Below are 23,190 nucleotides of genomic sequence, written 5' to 3'. Positions count from 1 at the left end.
CACTTATGTGAATATACTAAAAAAGCATTGACTTTACTTTAAATGGGTGAATTCTATGGTGTGTGTATTATATCTCAGTAAAACTGTTTAAAAACAAAATGAATAGATGTGACTGTGATTATTAGGAACCAACTAAAAGTAAGCTGTATATTTCAGAGTACAAGTTGATAAATTGGTGTTTGGTTCAATAAAGAATATGTAGCAACTGCCTTATTGAATGCTAGGTTAGTTGCCCTGTGTTGATTTAGGTTAGAAAGTAGCCTGAATGCTACATTAAACATAGTTTAAGTATAGATATTCTGTTCAAAGTCTGACCACACTGACTGAATGTAGGGCTAAAGACTTAAGTATAGTTGTGCCATGTAATGTCTGATTTTTGAAAATCAGTAAACAATGAAGTGGCATTAAAGTATAATGTAAATGAGGATTTTATCGAACTCTCTGTAATACCTGTTCCTGTTACATTTTAAATGTTAAATCTGTATCAGACTTAGATTATTTTTTGTGATTCATTTTTAAAAGTTACTTTCTTAATAATTTCTTTAATCCATAGAAGAGAATGTTGGCAAATACAACTATAATAGAGGTTTGTGTAATGATTCATAACATTTAAAATATTTTGTTTAAAAAATTTTAAACTAATTATGTGGCAAACTTAATATGTCTTACATGGAAATATTAAGGGATCACTGTTTTAATTTGAGTGTGCGAGAGTTCTTCATAGTGAACTATTTACAATATATAATTGATGCTGAATGTGTCTTTGCAAAATGCATATTTTGATTGCACTGTTGACACAGTCCGGTGATGGGGAAATCATAGAAAACCAATTGCAGATATCATTGGGTGTATTTAAAATTTTTGAGGAAATCATTTGTGGATTGTAACATGCCTTCGGTATCTTGTTTACTTCCTTTTCATTGTGCCAAGGTATGTCCCATTTTCTTATTTAGAGCACTTTTAAGTTTTTCATGGTATAAGTAAATGCATGTGTTGATACATTGCAATGAAGAAAATTATATGCACTTGAACTCTTAAAAGATGTACTTTTTCTTCATACTCTTATATTCTACTATCATAGTTTCCTGTTTGTTCATTAGCTACAAGGGTGGAAGTAAGTGTAAAGCTTTGTCAGCCTAGTCCAGTGCTCCTGCAGTCTGAGAGCATATTCTGGGAGTCGTCTAGTGCAGCATTTTGAAACTTTGTGATTAGGACACACATTTTTATATTGCAAACATATATATATATATATATATATTATTTATTTATTTATTTTGCAAACATATATATATAAAATTTTTATATTGCAAACATATATATATATATAAAATTTTTACCCTTAAGATACTGAACTATTTAACTCTTATAATGCAGTGCATTGTTTTTCAGTTTTTTTCTTCTAGTGCTAGTTTTGACCTATTAATTTCACAACCCACTAAAGATTCGAAAGTTATCATTTATAAAATAGTACTCTAGGGACAGAATTAGGAATTCAGGTGCATTATTTTTGAGTTTTCCCTCCTAATGGCCCTTTTAAAATGTTTGTTTTGTGTCTAGAGAAAATATACTAGGAGGGCAAACATGATTGTCAAATGAGATTTGGTGTTTAAGATATCTTTTTATCTGAGTTGGGTTGTCTATAAACTGTTGCTGTAGTGTAATAAGAACCGATGTATTTGAATACTCAAAGAAATTTTCCCTTTAGTAATTATAGTTCAATTAGAGTTAACCTATAAATTTAAACAAAACTCATAATCAAAAAACATGGATAAAAACACCCAAGGCATATTTTTCTATTCAGTTTGTTTTTGTACTTTTGTGGAGATAAATATTATGCTGAAGGTTTAAAATATTTTAATTGTATTAAAATGATTTGTCTTATCTGTTACTAACATTTGTCTTTGATTTTGGATCTGTGCTTTTGATATTGAATGGGGAAAGATTTTTGTGCAAATATTTCACCAAATATTTTTGCAGGGACACTTAGTCGGTCTGGATGAACCAGCTTCGGGAGCTGGGCAAGAAGCTCTGCTTAAACGAGAGCAAGCAAAAATCATTCGATTCGAGAGACAAGCAGAAGAGTTCCTCAATGCAGTCTTTTGTAGAAAAGGTTGGTTCCAGTGAAGAATGACATTTAGCATCTGCTTGTCTTATCTTAGTCTCCTTAATTTCAATGTCATTTTAAAAAAGAATTAGCTTTAAAAACATTTTTCTTTATAGTATATTTTATAATTCTCTATATTCCTTTGGTCAAGTTAAATTTGGAATAAGGTGAAGCAACCCCTCTCCCTCCTTTTTGCTCTGCAGTGATGGTGCCATGTAAGATTTAGTTAAATAATTCTTAAAATTGTTATGAAACTGTGAAAATTGTATGGTCTCAGTAGTTCTTTATTTTGTTAGACAAATTTTCTTACATAAATAGTCACTGTTGGGAGTTCCCTGGTGGCCTAGTGGTTAGGAATCCAGGCTTCCACTGCCGTGGCCCAGGTTCATTCCGTGATCAGGGAACTGAGATCCTGCAAGCCACACAGAGCAGCCAAAAAAAAAAAAAAAGTCACTGTTTTAGCCACTGATAATCATAAAGCAAACTGTAAAATTTTAGTAATTCCTCACTGAAATTTCATTTGGAGAAAAAAAATACAAAACTTAATCTGAAAATTAGATTTGCAAACTTTTTTTCTCCTTGAATACAGCCTTGTTTTACTAAAAAAATTTAAATTATTAAAATTAGAGAAATTCTTTCTAAATGAATTTGTATTCCTTAGTTATGCCGTCCCTCTAGTTCCAAGATGGAGGTTACTATGATAGGCTCTAACGAAGTTTTTTACAAACTTCTGATAATGCTGAATATCCTTATTTCATCTTCAGCAGACTCAGTGATTCCACTTTCTTTAATATTTCTTCACATGTTCTAGTTTACACCTCTCATTCCTTTGGAAATTCCCTTCTTCTTTCCGAAGTTTGAGGGGTGATTTTTGCCTGTACACTAGTTAAAAGTCTGATAATGCAGATTCTAATCGGTTGGTTACACTTGGAGACCAGCTGAGCTTTTGGTTAATGTGATCAATATTTTCAAAAGGGAGTATGAGGTGAAGTGACATGAAATTAAGGAATACATAAGATTTTTGTTTCCAGAGGCACTTTTTTTTCTTCTTCCATCAGATCCCCAGGTAAAATTAAATCTTTTAGTACTTCTCACTTCTCTTTTAATATCCTCTAGTACGCTCTCACCTAAAGCTCCCAGCCAAGGCTTCCATGCTCACAATACCATTTCCATAAAGTACCCTGATTCCAAAATTATGTTCAAAATGTTAGTTTTATGAACTTTTGATTATTTTATTAAAGTAACTCACATTTAACGTATAAATGACTGATAGATCAGTTCTTTCAGTTTATTAACTAAATAAAATATTTTTCCAGCTTCTCTGCTACTCCTCTCCTTTAGGATGTTTACTGAGTCATGGGTCTAATGCTGCAGGAAAATGCATTATCTGAAAAGAGGAACTCCTCTTCCTAATTTACATGGAGGAAGCACTTGTCATCCAGTCTTTGCTTAGAGGGAGTTAATGAGGTTAATCACAAGCAGATGAAGAGAAGTCTAACCTGCTTCTCTACTAGTCCCATCCCTTTGTCATGTAGGTATAACTTAGGTTAAAATTCTTGTAAATTTTCTTATTTAGAAATTTAGTTTGGGGCACATACCCTTTTGGAGAGGAATTCTTACCTTGGAATCAGTCTTGAGAGATGAGAATCCTCTGAAATTGTATGTAAAGTTAAGTTTGTATATTTGTCTGTCTACTGGCATATGATGCTCAGAAAAAGAACTATTGCTTTGCAGTTGGAAGTTTCCCCTTTATGTATTAATATTGTTATTTTTAGATATTTTATTAATCCTCTTGGAAATGTCTCAAAGATGGGCATTAGTAGTCTTCAAATTAATACCAAAAATGTTAAGTATCCAGAGATATAACAGGCAGTTTAATCTGAGGAGAATATTTTGTTTTTAATAAATAATTCAGGTATTTGGATTTAGTCCTTTGTTTCCAAGTATTGCAAATTGTATGTTTTAAATAATGGAGTATAAACAGGTAATATATAGCTAGGTAGAAACATTAGATGCAAATAAAAGTAGGCTTTTGTGGTATGGACTCTATAAATAAATTCCAGTTTAAGAACAATAAACCTTATACAGCTGTCATAATCATTTCTTTTCAGCTTGCTTTGTCAGTTGTCTCAGAAAATTTGACACTTTCCTAAAAGTTAGGTTTACATTTTAAAAACATAACAGGTGGCTATGATGTAGCATTCACATGTTTTTCTGTAGTTTTAACTTTGACCTGATTTGTTGTTTTTATTTGACTCAATTGTGCATGTTCCCCTAAGCATGGCTAGGTTTATAGATATTGTGTTTTAAGTAAATGAAAGAATGAAATGTGTTCAAGAAACTTTCAAAAGACATAGAAATTCAGATGGCAGAGATGTCATCAATTCGTAAACATGAATTGTTTCTTGATTATATTAGTTATTCAATAAAGAGGCAAAATATGCTGCAGGCATTTAAAGCTCAAAGGTAGCAATTTATGGTCTTTATCCTAAAATCTCTGACTCTTTACAAGTCTCTGTAATATTTATTAATCTAGTTAAACACAGACATCTCATAAATTACTTCATTTTGCTTCCTATTTGGAAGCTTTCTTTATTATATATTATCCAACTTTTCAGAGGATACAAAGATACAATAACATTAAAACATTAAATTATATACAGTCATTCAGAGGATTGTATGCTGTGCAAGAAAAAAATGGATCTTAAATAGAAAGAAATATTGATAAGAAAACCCAGTGGGTAGAGAGATTGAAAAAAGCACTGTATGGCTAAAAATGTTTATTAAAACATTTAAGGAACCATTGTCAGTGATTGTAGTAACTTCTGAACCTTACCTAGTTGAATACCTTTATCCTTAAACCATCTAGCATGCTCATAGTCTCTATTTATAGAGAGGAAACTTAAGGTTAAAAATCCTTCTTAATAGAACAGAAATGTTATTATTGGTAGAGCAAACCTCGTTAAACTCCAGAGAATTAAATAAATATTCTGACTTTATGACTATCTTCTGATCCTGAATATTGTCCTTCAGAAAAAAAATTGTTCTTGGAAGTCCTGTGTGATTTTAATGTGTTTGTTTTTTGTGGTGATTTTAGATATTAATAGCTATTAGTCGGTTTTGCTGACTAAATCAAAGTTCCTTACAGCTCCAAAATATTATAGGTAAAGTAATTGACCTTCTATGGTTAATCTTTAAAAGAGCAAGGAAACTCAGGTTTTCTGAGACCCATCTTCTAAAGCCTAGGAAGTGTGGGAAGGAAGTGTAAAGGTCACGGTGGAGCATTTTGATCAAGGTCTGCCACTAGCCATCTGTACAGATCTGAAGAGGCCACTTACTCTTTAGATCACATTTGTCTCATTTATTGTTTTTTTTTAAGAACTATTTATTGATTGATTTGATTGATCCATTTATTACTCAACTAATATGAATGTATGAATACTTTACACCAAGATTAGGTGCTGAGTATACAGGGGTAAACAAACATAATCTGCTTTTCTCAAAAAGCGTTTAGTCTCCCTGATAGCGTGGTAATGAGAGAGATGTGATGGTAATATATTTACACAAAGCATTTTCCATCTTATTTTACTTTCAAGGACTCTTCCAGTGCTGAAAGTTTTATGAGTTAATGAATTCATATGGTCTTTATTTTTAAATTAACATTGACTAGAAATTGATAATTTAGATGTTTGTTTTATTGCTTCCCTATCTATGGTGTTCAGTGGTTGGTAGAGTGTAAAGAACTTATGAAAAGTACATGGTCTTAGGCTTTTGAGATTTGGCATTTAAACTCAGCGCAGAGCATCTAAAAGTGTGGTCCCCTGACCAGCAGTATCTAGAAACTTGTTAGAAATGCCAGTTCCTGAGCTCACTCTAGAACTGCTAAATCAGTAACTCTGGAGATAGGACCCAGCAATCTGTTTTTACAGGCCCTCAAAGTGATTTTCATGAATATTAAAGTGTGACAACTATTGCCCTAGCCGATCATGAATCTTAATATTATCTCCTTTATAATCTTGATATGCCTTCAGACTTTTAGCAGAAAGTAAATTAAGCCTCATGAACTAAGCATTCCATTCTTCAATTATATAGGAAGCTATGGTTGAGGAAAGATCTAGGGGAAACCAGATGTAATCTATAGGTGGTAAACAGGGGAGTAATTATTTCATTTAAAAAGGGTTTTGGGATTTCTGTATCAGGTAAGTGATTCTTGCCCATAAGATATACTATTGGTTATCCCTTTATTTGACTTCATAATCGGGGGTGGGGGTGGTGTTTAGAAATAATTTTATTAAAATTTTATTTTTAAAAATCTGCAACTTTTATAAGCCTGGAGATTAAAAATATAACTCTAAGAGGGAATACTATTTTTAGGATATTGCATTTTAAGAAAAAAAATAAAATGAAATTTTGTTTGCTTGAAAGCTGTCTCTTTTTAGTACATTGTCCCACTTTAAAAGTAAATAAATCTTTGTTTACAGACAGTCCCTGGGTCTCCGACCCCAATATTCCCCTAGTGGCCCGTGAGATCATGCAGCGAATGATCCAACAATTTGCTGCTGAATATACCTCAAAAAATAGCTCTACTCAGGACCCCAGCCAGCCCAATAGCACAAAGAACCAAAGCCTGCTGAAAGCATCTCCAGTCACCACCTCTCCCACGGCTGCAACTACTCAGAACCCTGTGCTCAGCAAACTTCTCATGGCTGACCAAGACTCACCTCTGGACCTTACTGTCAGAAAGTCTCAGTCAGAACCTAGCGAACAAGGTATGGTTTGATGTCAAGATCTCCTCTGTCCAATTAGAATACTTTTAATTTGGGGAGAAAAAAAAGTATTGGCAAGTAGGGCACCAGAAGCAATAATAGGATAAACTAATGTGATTTTTAAATTATTCCTGACTCTGCGATGATAGAGAAGAAGTATAAATTGGCTACTTTACCCATCAGTAGTTTGTAGTCATGATTGATGTACCACCCAGAAAGTTCGGTGGTTACAGCTGTTACTTCATATTTGTAGAAGTAGTTCACACTTTCCCAAGCATTGTCATATCCATTGTTTTTAAAACCCCTTTGAAAAATTAACTTTCCCCCCTTTCCATCAATGTTTAGGATTATCACCTATCTGAGAAATAAATGTATCTTGTCAGATAGAAGTTATATTCTGCAGATGAGATCATGAGGCAAAAATATGTGTTATTTGCATTTAAAAAAAAGAAACTCATGAGGTTAGAAATATTGAGAAGACAGTAGACACACTCCAGGTTGTTATCTGTATTCAGTATTTTATAAATACACACACATACATACATATACTGTATTATAAACTAATTAGAGTATTTTCAAAAGGTAATCTGTTGGTGAGGATCCTAATTAAGTGAAGAGGTTAAGAGGGTGTCAGTTTTGCATAGCAGATATTTCTTGAGTCTTTGAAAAGTTACTCTCAAGTAAATTAAATATCCGTGTTGATTTGTGATCTCATTTTACCTTTAATTTCACAAAGATGAAGTGAGCATTTCAACTCTGCCACTGTTTGAACCACTACAAATTGTAAATTGGTGATATCTGTAGTACTGAGATTTTATTGCCATAGAAATCTCATAAAAGTGTGGATTTATTGGTGAGAAATACATGTTTATTTTGCAAAGTAAATAAGTTTAATTCTTCTAAGAACCTCTTTGAAAGAACTTTATTTTGCTTATTTTAAGTTGTTTATGAAGGAATGACACTTAATGGACTGGCTTTAGTTGCTTATCAAAGGATATTTTTCTAAATAGCTTTCCTTTGCCTTCTTTCTCTTTGTGTGTAGTGAGCAGCAATCAAAATCTCTGAAGTTCTGAGAGATTTCCTAGCAGGAGGCCTCCTAGACCTCCTAGTTGTACCTTTGGTTACCGTGTTTGTAAAGTTGTTCTTTTCTATTTTATTGAGGATTGTTTTCTTTACCACAGATTGGTAACTTTCATTAAAAATCTGTTTGCTCTAAATATTGCATTACAAGCTTCAGGTTTACAATAGAATGACAGCGTAGAGGTTGTATCTAAAGTATTAATAATGGAGATTAACAATACAGAAATACAAATTGGTCTAACTTCTTAAGGTTAGTGTTATGCTTGAGAGGTATGTTGTGTTGACAGCATGCTCTTACCAAGAGAAATTTGAACTAGATGATAGGATTATAGTACATAAACCTTAAATGAAACAAAATTTTTAAAAGTATATCTCCTAATGAATTTTAATGTGTTTTCAACTTAAATCACAATATTTTCAGTGGTAGATTTAAAATATGTTGCCTATAATATGATTAGACAGACTGAAAATAGTACTATCTTTGGTTGGAAATATTTTAAGCAGTGTTGCTTGTTAGGTATCTAATTGGGTTAGATGGCTAATGGGATACTTGGTTCTATAAGATTACGTTTTTAGAAATATTAGTGACTCTAAAGGACAACACTTACTGTGTATGAGTTGTGGGCTTCTTTTGGTTTATAAACTCAGTTGCATATTTATTTCTAACTGCCTGAAATAGGGAGTTACAGTGTCCTCAGATATAAGTCCCAAGTGGGTTCTATATTGGGGTGATTTTTAACATAACTAGATAGCAGGCATCTCTGCAGGCCAACTGAAAATCAGAGGCATTGAGTATTATCTTTCTTCTCTGTTAATTTTGGACAGAATGGCAGCTTTAAAAGTTATTCAGACTATGAGTTTTCTTTTCTAGACATGTCTATGAGGGTAAAAAAGTCTTTGGGGGAGAATAAAGTCTTCTAATTTTATGTTCTAATAACATGAATTTGTGATTTGGTCTAGCATCAGTAAAAGAAAAAAATGGTTATCCCCCGAGGCTCCCATCAGTATCAAGACTGTTTCATTCTTCTTTCTTTCCTTAAACTTTGCTCATCAATTTATAATAGCTTATTCATCGAAAAACCTTGCCTTTATTAAATATCAGCAAGTAAATTTTGAATCTGTGCTGATTTTTCCCAAAAGATTGACTCCAAATACACAAGTTTTGCAGATGTGTCCGAAGAGGATACATGCAAATTATAAACAGTTAACAACTGGTTCATCTTACATATTATTTTGTACAGTTATATATGTTTACGATAACCATATAAACTTGTTTTTAAAATGACTTTTGTATTTAAATTTTTCCAAATCTAACTTTTATATACTCCTGGTGTTTCAGGTAGACTTAGCTCTTGAGAAATTTGGTTTTATAATTCATATGACATTGTGGCATTAAACTCATATACTTTGATCAAGGTAAATTTAGAAAATGATGTCTCATAATTCCATGGCAGAACCTCATACTGTGTATACTGCTATTTCTAATATCTCACTATATCTTAACATCTTTAGTGTTAATGCTTTACCTTTTCTTTTGCCCTATTAATGAAATATTTAACCCTTGGATATATGAGATATAACAAACTTTGCTAAGTTTATGTCACTTCAGGAGGAAAAATATCCTGATTCTATTAGTAAATTGGTTTTGTAACTCAAAATATATGGCTAGTTTTATCTGTTTAGTTGACTAAGCCTACTGCTTTGACATTTTTAGCCTATTCAGTTCTTATTTGCTCCCAGTTTTTAATATCCTCAGGTGTTTCTTTGTATCTCTACAGACGGTGTACTTGATCTATCCACTAAGAAAAGTCCATGTGCTGGCAGCACTTCCCTGAGCCATTCTCCAGGTTGCTCCAGTACTCAAGGGAACGGGTAAGGGAAAATATTTGTGGCCTTCCACAGTTTTATAGGGGACAGTTTATCAAAGATTGATGCCAGTCTCCCCTGTATGTTTTAAAACTTGATCCTTTAGAATAACACTGTTACAGGTGAGCCTTTAGTAAAATTACTTTTAGTCTATCAATCAAGTAAAAGCAGAATCTGAAATCTAGAATTGGCAAATATAGGTCAATTTTGCCAGTTTAGTACAAATAGTAAATAATCAGGAATATGGCAAGAATGTCTTTGGACTTTTTGTTGTTGAGTGTTTGGGAGTGTGAAACCCAACCTAAGTAATTCCAGAGTTCACATGTGAAGGCAGTATTCTGTGTGCTGAGGTTGTTGAATGAAAATTGGGCTCCAATATTTAACTTGGTATCTCTAATGATTGGAGTATGGGGGCTGTTCGTTTTTTTCTGGTTTGGTTTGGTTTGGTATGGTTTGGTTTGGTTTGTTGATTTGAACTGCAGTTTTAATTCTGTGTGGCAGTTCAGAAAATAATTGTGTGTATTTTTTGTTTTTAATTAGATAAGACCGGTTGTAGATATTGATAGATAACCATCTTAGGCTGCCAAGACATTATTACATGCTCAGTTTTGATAGCGATTAGCAGACTAAAGTGAATTTTCTGACCACCTAGTTTTATGATGTAAGAATTGTCTAATTCTCCCTCTGTGTGTACATAGTAGCTATTTTAAATGGTCAGGTATTAATGAAGATGCTTAGATGCCATATTGGGAAGGCATTTCCATAAAACTGTGTTGTGACCAAAAATAAGCTTCATCTAAATATGAAACATAACTTTGGTAAGTTAGTTAATATTTAGGTTTATTTAACTTTTAGAATAGCAACATGGGGAAGATGTTTAGATACCAAAGGAGTAAGCAAACACTAAATGGACTAACCTTTTTCAACTTATTCTTAATTACCTTCAAATTGAAGGATTCCTTTACTGACTTCTGAAATGCTCCCTTTATTTTCTCTAAAATTTCATCATCTTCCTTTTTCTCTCCTTTATTCAGTCTAAAAATAACATTAATTTAATCCATTTTGCATAGTTTACTAACCATTTTTTCTTAAGCCCTTTTTTTCACTGTAGTTCATACTAAATATAGATCTAAGTCATCATGGTCCCAAATCATTTGGTTCCATTTATATGTCAAAAAACTTGAGTTATGTAATTAAGGACACACGTAAGAGAAGCCTAAGTGCTGTTTGCATAAATGCATCCCTTGCTTAAGATTCACTTTAAACTTGGCCACCAGGTCTATGTATTATATTGTTGAAATTGCTGTGTTTGTCCCTCTGCATGGAAAGTAAATGTTTTGATTGTGGTAGTGTTTTCTGGAAGACAAAAGCACCGGCAGTACTGGCCATCTTTTAGCTGAATTGTTATATGTTATTTACTGGTAACGTCAGAGTCCCTGTAGACTTTTGGAGAATATAGCTGGTTTACCATTATTTCTGCAAAGTTCCACTTTTGTGCCTAGTTAATGTAATTATTCCCCTTAGGCATACTTTACCAGTTGCCAGTTTTATCATTGATAATCTTTCTCTATTGTAAAAATGAAAGCCTTATGAATTAACTTTGTGTAAGTAGTTGATTTTTTTAAACATTATTTGAAAGCTGTCCACTTAAAATTTTAAAATTAATGTTTGGTATTTTAAGAAGAAGGGTTTTTTTTAACTAAAGAAAAATGCTAAAAAATTGTTTATATACGTCTGACAATAATTACTTTGAGTAGACTTTAAGGAACAAAGTTTTGGGGGAAATAAAGGGTAGTTTCTTTAAAGCTTGGATTATTTCAAATGGAAAATCAGTGGTACTCATGTATCTGCAACTAATGGTGTTTTAAAATGAAGAAGTGTGGTAAGTTATAATTCGATGGGTATTTTGTTTTGTTTTGATTTGGGGTTTCCCCCCATGGGGCTGGTAGCCATGGTTTTTTTCCCAAGCAAAATAAGAAATGTCATTTGGAATTGTTTGATTTTTTGATAAGAACATCAACTTGTTTGTGGGATAAATGAGCAATTATCTGTGGGTTCCACCAATGTAACTTGTTCCAGTTTTATAGCTGGTTGTCATGAATGTTGAATTATGTTGCATTAAAATAAATTATTTGGCTTACTCTTTTATTACTGTACTTGTTTAGTGGTAACGTCACGTTGGTAACACAATTCTTTGTAGATCTACGGAGACTTGATGATTACTTTGTAATTAATAATTAAGGTGCTATTTTCAGACAGTTGCGCGAAACTTTTTCTCCGAATATTTGTGAACCCAACCAGAGACCAGCTGACAGGTTTAATTTTTCTTTGCCCAAAAGCTCTTGGTTTTTTTTCTTTTTGTTTTTTTGGTTTTTGTTTTTGTTTTTGTTTTTGTGAACAAGTTTAAAACTAACTGCCGAGACCATTTTTTTTAAATTTTAGAGAAAATAAATAAATAACACAAAGTGATGTTACCCAAGCAAGGCCTTCTAATAAAGGAGTGGTCCCCTCACCCATCCCTCCCTACCTGTGCAAGTCCTGCTCACATCAGTTTCCTTCCATCCAATTAGGCGACCTGGGAGACCCAGCCAGTACCGCCCAGACGGACTTCGGAGTGGTGATGGGGTACCTCCAAGAAGCTTACAGGATGGAACCAGGGAAGGTTTTGGACACTCCACATCACTCAAAGTTCCACTGGCTCGATCCCTGCAGATTAGTGAAGAACTACTGAGCAGAAACCAATTGTCCACAGCTGCCAGCCTTGGACCATCTGGATTACAGAATCATGGACAGCACTTAATATTATCCAGGGAAGCCTCTTGGGCAAAACCACATTATGAGTTCAACCTCAGCCGTATGAAGTTCAGGGGAAATGGTGCACTCAACAACATCAGTGACCTTCCTTTTCTTGCAGAAAACTCTGCCTTTCCAAAAATGGCACTTCAAGCAAAACAAGATGGGAAAAAGGATGTGAGCCATTCATCTCCTGTAGATTTAAAGATACCACAAGTTCGAGGAATGGATCTTTCTTGGGAAAATCGCACTGGTGATCAGTACAGCTATAGCTCTTTGGTAATGGGTTCACAAACGGAGAGCGCGCTTAGTAAAAAATTAAGGGCTATTCTTCCAAAACAAAATAGAAAAAGCATGTTAGATGCTGGACCCGATTCTTGGGGCTCAGATGCTGAGCAGTCTACCTCTGGACAGCCATATCCCACATCGGATCAAGAAGGAGATCCTGGCTCCAAGCAGCCTCGGAAGAAAAGAGGGCGTTACAGACAGTACAACAGTGAGATACTGGAGGAAGCAATCTCAGTGGTTATGAGTGGAAAAATGAGTGTTTCCAAAGCTCAGAGTATTTATGGGATTCCCCACAGTACACTGGAGTACAAAGTAAAGGAGAGGCTGGGCACTTTGAAAAACCCTCCAAAGAAAAAGATGAAGTTAATGAGGTCGGAGGGGCCAGATGTTTCTGTAAAGATTGAATTAGATCCCCAGGGAGAGGCAGCACAAAGTGCAAATGAATCAAAAAATGAGTAGGAATACTGTAGAGTGCCAATTACTGTACAAACTGGGTGAGCACTACTGCATTGTTCAGCTGTCATTGCTTGCACCTAACTTCATTTACTGTGACACTTGTTTCTTTGCAGATTTTGCATTGACTTGTGTGTACAGGGGTGAAAGGTGCATTCTGAATGTTGTTGCATATTTTAAAATTTTCGTGTGCAGTATGGCTCGGGATATTGTTTGGCCTTTTGCATGTTTCTCTACAAAAGAGAATTGAGTTACCTCACAGAGAACAGATACATGGAAGTGGACTCCTTGCCTGTAGAGCCTGCATGCTTTTCTTTTTTTTTTCTTAAGTTATATTTGCCTTTATTTAAAAGAAAAGAAAAGAAAAAAGCCCCCTTTTAGAGACCACCTCTGTCATATTGGGAGCTTTATTATTGCAAATTGGAAAGCCATCTTATGAAATTATTCACATTTTTTTCTTCTGAGATTCAACTAATTTAAGGGTTAAACTAAAGAAACTAAGAACAATGAACTTTTGAATTTAAGAAATTTGGCTATTCAATGATAAATAATTATTTGGGTCAATTAACATTTTATGATTTCCTTCTCACTATTAAGTTTACTTAACAAATTAGCAATCTATTTAGTGCTCACCCAGAGGGGGGAAGGAGGTGGAAAATGTGCACACACTACCTTCAAAAATGCTTCAATTACGTTGTAACACTACCTTTGCTGTTACTTCATTTGGGATTTTCTAAGGGTAGAATTTGGTCTCACCAACAAGTGAGGATATAGCCTTATCTCATGGAGGACGAGCTCCGTTCTTACTCAGGAGCAGTCAGGGTACATTACATAAAACAATAGAGGATGCCTCATTTTAGCAAATTAAGTTTCTTTGTATTCTTAAATCCTTTTACAGATTTGATCATGTGCTAACTAACAACTAAATGTCAGTTGCAGCAACTATTTTAAAATATTTAAGATCTGTTTTTTGGGGGATGGGAGAAATAGGGGGGAAATGTGTGTAATTATAATATTGCAAAAGTGGTATCTAGATTTTACAGCCTCAGTAATCTGCTCAAATATCCACATAAGTGAAGAATCCATGTTTGTGGTGAGAGAAAGAACACAACCCCAAGGTAACCTAAAATGATTTAGGTTGCATTTCAGTTCTGACAATAATTCAATGAGAAGTCAAGCTGCTTAGCAATTCTTTTTTAACTAATTCAGATACTAGTACAAGGGGGCAGGGGTTTTTTTTTTAGTTTTATTTGTTGCTTTGAACTCTTTTTTTCTTTTTTTTGGCATCCTACATACTGTCCCCTTCTTAACTTTTTCTGATATTTAGCTGAATTTTATGGTTGTTTAGCACACAGTTCAGGATCTTTCAGATTGTGTTTTGTATAAGCACTCCTTAAAGAACACCTAAGGTTTTTTTTGAGATGGGCTTTTAAAATTACAGTGATACGGTTTGGAACATTTATTTTCTACAACTTTTTTGCAAGAATAACAGGTAAATAAAGCCCATGAAATTTAATTTTGCATTGTGACCAAATTAAAATTACTCTTTGTGCAAAACAAAATCCACCCCACATACACCCTGTATTCTAATCTGCTGAGAAAGGTGGTCAGCCCCTTCTAAATGCTTAACCAAAAACAAACAAAAAAATCACTGGAGTTTTTGTGTAAAATAAAATCAAAACTTGGAGCGTTAAATTGAGGTTGATGATTTCTGATGGATACTAACAGTTTGAGAAGTAGGTCCAGATATTCCCAAGGCATAAATTCTTGCCTGGAAACTTTGGAGCAGTTAATTAGGTTAAGGATAGTTTTCCCTCAGCAACCTGTGTGTTCAAAGGTTAGGCACACCATTGCTGTTATTAAAATACACACATTCTTGACATAGCCTGGGCTTGGGTTCCTCTTTTGGTTTGGTTATTTTGTGCAGCAGTTTAATCAGTGGATGACTGAGCCTGTTTCCTCTTAGCTTTCTAGTCTTCTCAACAGAAAAAGCAGTTTGGGTTCAGAGCAGTGTATGACTCTGCAGTATTTTCTAGCCTAGCTGGAAGTTGCAATAAAATACTTAATGAAATGTATGGTTTTCATCTGCAGTTGAAGGAAGTTGTAGAAATTTTGCTGAAAGCAAAGGACTAAGCTTATGAAGGAACACCTCCTTTGTTCCACACTCGATTTGTCACACACAATTAATTGCAGCCATGGTACCTTTTTGCATGATGTTTGGGGGTATTCGGTAGCCCAAGATTGATGCAAAAAGGTCCTTTGAGCAATTAATTTGTGCTTGTTTTTATCCCCTCAGAAAGGCATCATTAAAGGCCCATTTAAAAATCTGGCCCTAAAAGTTCAACTTTTGTAGAGTTTTACTGTTCAGAGAGGTTTTAATCCTATGTGGTAGTCTCTAAAGTGATGTATGAGTTGAGTTATGTAAATTTTGTCATTGTAGTGTACATGGAGTGATCATTTTACTAACATAAATATTTTCTATGTGTGTTTCAGTGGATGACAATCGAGCAGCAGAAGAATGGTGTGCCTACCCTTTAATGCTGCAGTTTAAATAAGAGAACTTGTATTGTGTCATTTCAGATTGTAGGCTGAGTTGTAAATAGTGAAAATTTGAGTACTTCTATTATTTGTTTTGGTTAGAAAGTGAATTTAAAAAACAAACCAAACTCTAAACTTTCTCAGATTAAAAGTCCTGAGACCTGAAGATTGTAATATTCATGTCTGTGAAGCTTTTAAACATTACACTTGAGATCAGTCATGACTTGATATTCAGGTAAATTTTCTTTTCCAAGAAGCTTTTGAATATTTCCTCCAAAGGTCGGTCGGTCTCTCTCTTTCTTTTTGAGTGTAGATTATTTTAAAGCACTAATTGCATTACACTGGTAACTGCAATATAAAATAGCCATTATTGTTTTGTGAAGCATGGTTGAAATTAGATAGTGGTCCCTTTTAAATTTCATGAGCCTCTCCAAAAAAAAAAAAAAAAATTAAAAAAAATACAGAAAGCTGCTGAATATTTCAAAAGATATATATTTTACCTTATTGTAGGTTTTGTAAAGTTAGTTTGTAATATTCAGGTGCACTTTTAATGTTAAATTTTGTGTTCAGAGTTCCATTATACCATGTGTTTCTTGGATGTGGCTCATCACGTGGCTGGCTGTCATGTCAGTCTTGGTGCCGCAGTGATCCCGTAATATTTGGTTTCCCTCTTGATTTGCCACTATTCTGTATTGGCACTTTCAGTGTAGATATTCTAGTTTGGGAACATCCTCCTAAATGTGTAATAGAGATTGGTCTATTCGCATGCTTAATTTCTGCTAATCAGAGTTTTGCATGGCCCAAACAACAGCTGACCATTTTTATGGTATGGGAAAGTATAGTTCACAGCTATCTTTGTCACAAAAGCCTTTTCTCCTTTCATTTTTCAGTAGGCAGATGATGACATTACTCCAACTCTATGATATGACTCAAAATAATATTAGGAGATAATGTATTTAAAATCAACTCCTACATTTTTTTATGAGAGAACATAGATGTAGAGTAGATAAGCTATGGCACTATAAAATCAAAAACACTAATTCCGTGGAAGGATATCTAGTTGGTATTTTTATCATTAGCTTTCTCACTTTTGAAACAGTCATCAAGCTTGACAGTAATGTAGTATATTACTTTTGTTTAGTAGGCTTACAGGTGACTGAACTGTGTTTGTGATGAGCTATACACTTTATTCTGTTCCCCAAATACCGTGAAGGACAAGGTCTCTCTTTCAGGAAAAATAATTTATATTTGTGTATAATACTTTTTAATGTTAAGTTTGTTGTTATTCTGAAGTTTAGATGTTGCTTGATAAACCTTTGCTGCAGCAGATCATGGATATGAGTAAGGCTTTGTGTGATAATAGGGGTCCTTAAGTGAAGTTAATTACTGTTCAGTTCTGGTGAGCAAGCTCAACAAGTGTGAAGTGTGTATTAGCTTTATTTGGTACACTTTTACTTTACAATATTGAAGTGCTTTTAGAACTCTGGTTATCTTATATAAACCATTACCTCAACCAGTTGGCATTTCCATTCCCCAACATTTTACCTGAGCTATATATAAGATGAGCTATATGGGATCAGATAGTAAAACAGTAAGGCACAATGAGAAGTTTAGTTCCCAATTTTCTGGAGAGAACTCTAAATTAAACTAAAAATGACTACCTGCAAAGGCCCATATCATAACTACCTACTGTCATTAGGCAGTACATAGCAGCCTTGGAGCTGCTAGTGAGCTATGTGTTCTCCCCCTGCCCCCAAGTAAGCACATGGTGCGAGGCTGGGTTCTAAGCCTTTGTGAGTCTCTTATATTTCATTGACCCACAATAGTGAAGCTTGGATTCAGTTATTTTTATAAAACAAATTATTGAGGCAGCCCAATGTCAGAACCTGAAATTATTTTGAGTAGTTACAGCAGATATGACAGCTCAGTGTCATTTTCTTAACAGCTATTATCCCTGTAGATTTAATTTTCAAGCTACATATTTTTGCTTTTGAAATTATTCTTTCTTTAACTAAATGCCAGAGGTTGTTTTCATGTGAACCATCCTTTTCTGATATGTATATATTCAGGTTGCTGTCATTGGTGATGGAATATGGCAATAGACTGAATTGTTCCACTTAGTCTTTTATAGGAGACATTAAAATTTACAGGTTAAATTTTGACCTTCATGAAGATATCAAAGATTGTTTTCCTTGTTACCTTTCCATTATAATTAGGTCTTCATTAATACTACGGTCAAGCCAGTGTTATTAAACTTAATGGCTTTAACCAAACAGCCCATTTGGAAACTTTATTAAGCTATATAGGGATTTTTTTTTTAATCTAATTGCTTTCAAGCTCTACTGAAAAGGAAAAAAGTATAATCGTGGTACAAGGAATGCAGACCTCCAAAGTCTTCTTAGGTTTTTTTTGGATACATTCTGTCCTTGAGACTTAAGTAGGATTTGTGAACATGGTGACTGAAGGGAAAATAGAGGAAATTCTTTGCATATTCTCTGTCTCTTATTCCCAAATAAACTCCCAGTTGCCTTTTAAAGAAGCAGACATTATCCCTGTAGCTGTGTGCCCTAAGTGTTATGAAGGAGATTGGAGGGGAGGGAGTTGGGAAGTAGGATGGGGAAAGTATGTAGATCAGGAAAAGCTAAAGATTCTGCCCTACAATACTAAAAATGAGTTGCAGGATAGATAACATGGTAAAGTTGGGCCACCTTCATTTGATAGTCAGAAAAATCTTTTAGAGTGTTTGAAAAGTGAGAATAAAGGCAAATTAATATTGGCTTGACAATAAAATATGAGTTAATTCTGCAACTATTAGGAGGGTAATTTTAAGGTTTCCAGTTCATTTATAGCTATATCAATAAAAGCCGAAAAGCAAGCACTTTTAGTTAATGATAAATTTATTGGATGTAGCAAATATTATAATCATAATATTTAATCTTTATTGTTTGAATATGGAATTAAACTCTTTACCCCATCTTGAACTGTCATTGAACAGGCTCAAGATGATCTTTTCAACACTGGAAATGACCCTACACACATACCAAAAAAATCTAAAGCAGTAAGACATATTTGAAGATCCATACCTCTTAGACTTTTTAGATTTGTCTTGGGAAAGAATTTATGAACCTGTAACCAGTATTAGTGCAGTCTTGGGTTCCTTGTTCTGCATAATTGCACCCTTTCTCAGGTATGTCCTGAAAACATAAATTTTAAAATAATCTCTTTAGAGATTAGATTCTCAGTGGATAGTGTGTAAGGGGACTGGGGGAGGGGGGTGGGAGGGTTGGACACAGGACACTGACACAGTAGGGCAGGGATTTTTAACATACAATAGCCAAATAGAATTTCAATCTACAATATTTTTAGCCCCTCAGAATGAGTTGAACAACATCTGTTATTTGGTAAATACCCGGTGCTACACTCCTAAAAGTCTTTTGTTTCATCCAGGTGACTTTGTTTCCTGCTTGGTGGAAGGGTATATAGTAAACTTTACTGTCACTAGGAAAGCACTTGTCTGAAATGTTTAAAGTACTAGAAAAGGGATAATTCAGCACTTTTTCTGTTACAACACTAAAGTCTTAATTTATCTTCAGAGTCTTAGGTACTGTAAGTTTTAGGGTGATTATTTAAAAATATAAAACATACTACATAATATGGGGTCAGATCACATTTATATGAATAATTCTTGTCTTATTTTTTAAAAAGACAATAACATTTTGTACCTTTCAAGCAATTCCAAGTGATTGCCTCATTTTCCCCATTTCATTAAGCATTTCAGGCTAAGAATTTGGAATTTGAGAGGAGGTGAGGGGGAAGTTCCCCAAAATGAAAAATTGTGTCAGACAGTTTTAGAAAAATAAATCACTAGGAAAATGGGTAGGGATTCTCTCTCCCTTTAAGTCTTCAGGGAATGAGCAGTATTTAGAATCTTTGGCTGAAATTCAGGCCTTTTTACTGTGTAAATTTTTAATATTAATTCACTGACATGCTTTTTACATCAGAGGACTGAAAATGGATCTTAATGTTTTTAAGTTGTGGAAGGGTATATTTCTAAAATGAAGGGGGGGATAATTAACTAGGTTAGTATACCAGCATTAGTAAGTTTAAGGAATTTTAGTATGTAATAGCAAAGTGTTTGATTAAAAGTCTAATCCTATATTGCTAGTCAAAATTATAGTTACATTCTGATCTAGGAAAGATATAGTCATTGGATATTGATATGCTGTGCTGTCAGAAAACCAGACTAAGATAGAAACCTTTATCTGACTCCCACATGTTGCTTGTTCTGATGGGATGTATACTTTACAGCAGCTTGTTGCTGCTTTGAGAAGAAACATATAAACTATACATTCGGAGTGTTTGCGTATAATTCTTTATAACCTCCACTTTAAACTGTCAAACATTGGTATTTTATCAGTCCACACTGTTAAATATAGCTAATGTTCTTAGGAATCCAAGTTGTACACACTGTTTAAAAACCCTCAGGGACAGTTTACACACTATTCTCACTCAATTCAGGTACTTTGATGCTATTCTTAAACCTAACAGTGACTTGTATTTTTCTGTTTTGCTTTTATTTTGACGTGCTGGTAGCACATCCTTGATGAATGTCAACTTAAAAACTCAGTTCAGGTATCCAGGTATAACTCAGCCAAACAGATTTTAAAGCTGCATATAACTCTCCAGCACACGGTGCCTCACACTCTTATAGTGGCATTCTATATATTCAGTTATTACTACTGAGCAGATAATATGGGGGTTCCTGTTAACAGTGTATTTAAAAAGACAAAATGTGCATAAATGTATAGCCAGCACATGCAACACATACACATACACAGCTAACTATATATTTTTAAATGCCACTAATAGCCAGCACAATTAAACGACATTCCTTGCTGCTTCTGTAAGCTATAACAGATGCAGTTCTTCCTCAATGTGGCTCTTGCTTCTTCACCATACTACTACTAAATTCAAGCACTGGTCCTTGGGTGTCTGACCTCTACATTCTAGTTTATGCAATGTCTTTAGAGAATTCTGTGCACTGGCCACTGTGATGGAACCGTTGGGCCAGGAGTGCTCTGATTTTATTAGTAGTGATTCTGCCAAAGTTGGTGTTGTAACATGAGTATGTAAATGTCAAAAAAATTAGCAGAGGTCTAGGACTACATATCAGCAGACAATTCTGTCAGTATATTTTGTAGCCTAGAAGTCCTCAATGACAAGTTTCTTCTGATGTGAAGTTCTAATTCCAGTGTTTTAGCCCTTTGCATCTCTAATGTTAAGACTTGTCTGTTAGAGGTCTTTATTCTTTAAAACTCCTTTTGTTTTCTGCAGTACTGTCTGTGGTTAACAAAATAGATTATTCCTCTGCTTTAGTATTTGATATCTTACATCTAAAAGGAATTCTCCATATATAAAACCCATAGCCTTTGAGGATACGGAAAATGGCATCTTTCAGATTTCTAGAAGTTCAAGTGTCATGCAACAAAACAGGAACCCCCTTTACTCTTATGGACCTCATTTCAATATACTGTTTACAGTTTGACGGAATTGTATAATTTAATATTTCTCTTGTACTGTAGTTTATATTTATTTACAGATTTTTTTTGTACTGTGTGATTTGAACTTTTTGTTCCTTGCTATGATCAACATTTATGTAGTAGAGCACTTATGATCACAATTTAAGTTTTTTGGTTTGATTGCACTACATTAATTTTTTAATGCAGTTCTGATTTTTGACTGGACTAAAAATAAGCTGTGTCTTAATGTATGTGATGAGTACTTAAAATTTTAATCCATGTGGTCCCCTTTTTTTTGCATTCTATGTCAAACGCGCTAGTTCTTTCGTGCATGTGTAAGATTTAATGGTTCCATTGTATTATTTGACCATGACATTTTGGAGAAACATTCCCAGCTGTAATGTTGTGTATGGTAGTTCTCACTGGATGCTAGACTTTTCAAAACCACTATTCTTCTAATAAATTTTGTTGTGAAAACTGTTTTAAAAGCTTGGTTTCTACTTCTTAAGATTATGATGCTTTTTTTACAAATCCACAAAAGGGGTAAGATTTCAACGTGCACTGTAAATGCACTTGGTAATCAAAGCTTGTAATCTTTTGTGATAAATTATTTCCAGATGAAATCCCTTAGATACCTAGAAGTTGATGCTTCAAAATTGTGCTTCAGTATTTGGATTCGGTACTGCCTTGTAACCCTGTCTCTCTACTAATTTGATACTCCCCCTACCTCAGCTTTCTTCATTGGATTATTCACTTTAAATATTATCAGCTAAACAAGATACATTCACGTTTTCATAATACCTGCTTGCTGAACTTAATTTTTCATAATTTTCTTAGAGTAAAACTTTATTCTGGGATTACTTGCCAAAAAGAATAATGATTTACTCATTTTTGTTTGCTCTTGAGGCAGAAGTGTGAAAGCGCTGTCAATTCAATTAAGGTTATTATAGTAATTCAGATTCTTGGGAGAATGCTGGTATTTCCTTTTACCAGACAAATAACAGCATATATGTTGCTCAACATTTATATTGTGGGTTTTAGAAACGGGGTGTAAAAAAAGTTTTGTATTACAAAGTGATTTCTGTTGTAAAGTGGTTAGGAAGGAACAACTGATAAAGTTGTTAAAGTTGATAAACAACTGATAAAAACAGCTTTACAGTGATAAAGATCAGAAATGATAAGCAAAATGTTTTAGAAAGCTCCTTTTTCAAGCTCATGATATTCATGTAATATAGGTTGGTTGAAGTGATTTGCAGTCATTTCTAATGGAATTTTGTATTTTTTAATGATGTTATTGTTGGTAGTTGGTCTAGATTATCTTTCAGTTAATTTTTTTGGTCTCATTTCTTTGGCTGCCTAGCTAACACTTTGTGCCTTTTGGCCTGATGTTTATAAAATCGGAAATCTTGCTGGTACTACAGGCTTGTTTCCTTGCTTCACTTGTTCCCCTTACTCAGTTATGCCATGTGTCTATAGAACATTTTTATAGAAACCTAATTATTATTTCTTTGTATAAAGCTATAACTACGTGTTTCTTGTCATTATCCATTTTAGACTGGTGGCCAGGTCAGTTGTAGTAGGATTATAATCTAGCATCTCATCAGTGAATTTATTTTAGTGATCCTATCTTCATGTTGATACTTAGCTCTTCAGTTATGACCTGATTTTTAAAAAGGACTTATTTCTTCTAATCCAAAATTTTCTTCTCTGATTCTGCTGATACTTTGGAATTAATTCAGGAACTCTTGGGAATCAGGGAAACTGCATAAGGGAAATGGAGTGG

The 23,190-nt window shown here is 34.0% G+C and overlaps 1 protein-coding gene across 8 annotated transcripts in view; it reads left to right on the top strand.

Moving 5' to 3' along the window:
• Window positions 1-23,190, top strand: part of LCOR (ligand dependent nuclear receptor corepressor) — a 127,515-nt gene that overhangs the window by 84,948 nt on the left and 19,377 nt on the right. For 5 of the 8 annotated variants that reach the window (XM_060034379.1, XM_060034376.1, XM_060034375.1 and 2 more), the window contains 3 exons: window positions 1,978-2,110; window positions 6,586-6,873; window positions 9,729-9,822. In XM_060034379.1, coding sequence (XP_059890362.1) covers window positions 6,636-6,873; window positions 9,729-9,822 — 332 coding nt within the window. In that variant the 5' untranslated portion in view covers window positions 1,978-2,110; window positions 6,586-6,635. Of the gene's footprint in view, window positions 1-1,977; window positions 2,111-6,585; window positions 6,874-9,728; window positions 9,823-12,386; window positions 21,883-23,190 lie in introns of those variants that run through there. The other 3 variants (XM_060034381.1, XM_060034378.1, XM_060034380.1) reach the window with 3 other exon arrangements.

Source organism: Delphinus delphis, chromosome 16 (assembly GCF_949987515.2).
Source record: "Delphinus delphis chromosome 16, mDelDel1.2, whole genome shotgun sequence".
NCBI lineage: Eukaryota > Metazoa > Chordata > Mammalia > Artiodactyla > Delphinidae > Delphinus > Delphinus delphis.
This window is presented reverse-complemented; position numbering and strand designations above follow the sequence as displayed.